The sequence below is a fragment of the Solenopsis invicta genome, unplaced genomic scaffold (assembly GCF_016802725.1).
Source record: "Solenopsis invicta isolate M01_SB unplaced genomic scaffold, UNIL_Sinv_3.0 scaffold_956, whole genome shotgun sequence".
Lineage (NCBI taxonomy): Eukaryota > Metazoa > Arthropoda > Insecta > Hymenoptera > Formicidae > Solenopsis > Solenopsis invicta.
In genome coordinates this window covers 1-3,080 of record NW_024105405.1, presented here as the reverse complement: position 1 = coordinate 3,080, position 3,080 = coordinate 1, and the positions used below count along the sequence as shown (strand labels likewise).

General features: G+C 60.6%; 1 protein-coding gene across 1 annotated transcript; it reads left to right on the top strand.

Moving 5' to 3' along the window:
• The first annotated feature begins 884 nt into the window (after positions 1-884).
• LOC120360050 (mucin-2-like) lies at positions 885-1,709 on the top strand. Its single transcript, XM_039459610.1, has one exon. It carries the CDS (start codon positions 885-887, stop codon positions 1,707-1,709), a length of 825 nt encoding a protein of 274 aa, XP_039315544.1.
• The last annotated feature ends 1,371 nt before the right edge of the window (positions 1,710-3,080 follow it).

Here is a 3,080-nt window from a genome sequence, read left to right as displayed (position 1 = left end):
GCCACCGGACTGCTCCAGTACACGCCCCTCACTGCAATCCCGTCGAGAGGACCAACAAGACGGTCAAAACCATGATCGCGCAATTCGTGGGCCGGGATCACCGCCGCTGGGATCAGCACATCACGGCACTGCAGTTCGCGTACAACACCGCTGTCCACGACGCCACCGGCTACACGCCCGCTTACCTAAACCACGGGCGAGAGCTCGAGACGCCACCACGGGACACTGACGGGAGACCCACACCGACAGCCGCTCCAGCCACCAACCAGCGACGACTCCAGGAAGCATACGAGGTGGTCCGAACAAACCTCGCCCGAGCTTTCAACCGTCAAGAAGGGTATTACAATTTGAGGAGACGGGCATGGAAACCCGCCATAGGAGACATCGTCTGGAAGAGGGACCATCCCCTCTCGAACAGGGCAAGGCCTTTAACTCGAAATTAGCCCCCAAGTACATCGGACCGCTGGAGGTCCGAAAGATCCACTCGCCAGTCGTCGTCGATCTGCGGGACCAGCACGGTAAATGGCATCGTCACATACATGTGCAGGACCTTAAGCCGGGTCATCGGCACGAACAGACCCGAGGAACAGACAACGCGGAGACGGACCATGAGGAAGCAGACGACGCGGAAGAAGACGACGCGACCGCAGACGACACGGAGATGGACGCCATGACAGACGACGGCGGGACCGACAAATCCGGAGCAGACGACGCCGACGATGATGCTGCAGGAACAGACGACAGACTGGCCAGCAACGGGGCTCGTGCCGATCACGCCCGGACGGCGTGACTACCGGAAGGGAAGGAGCTACTTCCCCCAATTCAGAACGATATATAAGGAGGACCACCGCAACCAGGAAGCAGCAGAAAGATCCGAATCCACCATGGAATCCGACCTGGACGCAATCCTCACCACACCGGCCAACGACGCCGAGTTCGAAATCATCTGGCAGAGGATGATGCACACCACGCCAGCCCCACCGAACCTGTTCCCGTCGCCGCCACACCGACGACCAAGTCCGACAACCACGGGGACCTCGGAAAACTCCGTGCGCAGCATCCCGCCAAGGTCTCTCCGCACGCAACGCCGCTCCGTCGGTCGGCGAAGCTTGCCCGTCCTTCAGGGGGCATCACCAACCGCCCCAAGGCGTACAAGACCGGTCACTGCCATCCGCGCCCCGCCGCCAGACCTGGTACAAAGGGCCAAACCCGCTAAGCGCACTCCCGCACCCTCGACGAGCCGAGCAACTAGGCACCCAGTGGTTGGCGTACGGATACAACGCTCGACGGCGACCAACGCACGGAAACTGGCTGCGCTACTGGCCGAACCACCACCGATGCCACGACGGGCCAAACAACTGGATAAGGAGACACGGCAGGAGCGAACGCGTCGCCAGCTGACGGCGCTGTTCGGGGACCCGTTGTCGGACCTAGAGGACGACAACGGGGCTGCCACCGTCACTACACCTCTAAACTACGCAGAGGGAGCCGACCAGCCTCACCAGAACGCAATCTCCACGCCGCCGGAAGAGATCTCCGCAACACCGGGGCCAGCCATCGCGGGAACCACCACCCAGCAGACCGCCGCCAGCGAACCCACCGCTCCGACACCGGTCTCGCCAGCAGACGCCAAGGCCTCTAAAGCACCGGAGACCGCAGCCACCACCAAGAGCGGTGCACGCCCGGACCGACCGCCAATACCGGTGTGAGTCACCGACGACCTAACAGTGCACGTGCCATACTACGCGGCCACGATTTCGCGAGTATACAAGATCCGTCTCGCCAACCGCCGCTTCACGCTTCGTTTCGGTCGTAATGGCCAGTGCCACTACGTGCGGGAATTCCCGGCGTAGTGGCCAAAGTTCGCCACTCACAAAGGGGGGGGGTGATGTAACAAAACGCCCCTCCACCTCGCGCGCACGGCCACTCCGCTCCGTCCACCCGAGCAATACACCGGCAGAACGCCACGTGCGCGCACCGAGCTAACCTGCCGTCGCGATCACGCGGCAGCACGCGCGCCGCCCGTGGCGTTCGACAACGCTCCCACTCCGGGCCAGCCGACCGAACGCACGGATTGGTCCGCCCAACCGTGCGTTCGGATATATAAGCCGGCAGTGGGAACGCCGAGACAGATCTTCCCGGTCCGCCGAATCCGACAGGTCGAGTATCCTCGACCGCACTCCGACTCCCAAGAGGACGAGAATACTCGCCTCATCCTGACTCCCCTCGACGAGCATCCTCGTCGTTCCGGCTAGCCGAGTATCCTCGGCTAATCCTGTCATACCGAATACCGTACACCACCAATCACGGCGAGCATCCTCGCCGTAGCCGGGTATCCTCGGCTAATCCTGTCCTACCGAACACCGTACACAGCCAATCACGGCGAGCATCCTCGCCGTGCTCCGTAGCCGAGTATCCTCGGCGAATCACCGCCCACGACGAGCATCCTCGTCGAGTCCGCAGGCTGGGTATCCCTAGCCAATCCCATCCGTCCTCTCCCTCAGGGAAGAGTCTCTCGTAACCTAAAGCCTCGTCAGGGCATCCGCGTCCTGACGAGAACTTCGCCTCTTTTTGCACGAGGCGGCTCGGGCGAGACGCGGAATCGTCGCCGACGCTCCAATCCCGCGTTCCGCGACTCCCCGACCACCCCGGACACCGTGTCCGTTTAAAAACACCGCGTTTAGTTAAGTTCTTATTATGTATCTTTTGTAAGTAGATTTATTACGTGTCGCTTTACCATTTCACCCGTGTTATTACGGACATCACAATTTGATTCTTTTAGTGTAAATGTAATCCCGGCTCTCGCTTAACGTTTTCATTGAGCAAGCGCGTCGTCGTCCGTGCACCGTCACCCAAGCTAGCGATTCCGACAGCTCAACGGCGATTGGCCGCCGCGACTACCGCAAGCCAATCGCGTCCCCGCTTAGGCTAGGTCCACTCGCCACGAGGCGCTAGACTCAATAAGCCATAAGGCTATGTGTAAATATTGCAGCTAAATAAAGATCTCATATGTTTGTCAGCTAAATACCGAGTGCGATTATTATACCGAACCCGACCAATCCGGCGAGCTCATCCGCAAC

Bases quoted from the DNA above. Each gene is read 5' to 3' on its own strand.
- LOC120360050 (XM_039459610.1), top strand. From the start codon at position 885: ATGGAATCCGACCTGGACGCAATCCTCACCACACCGGCCAACGACGCC.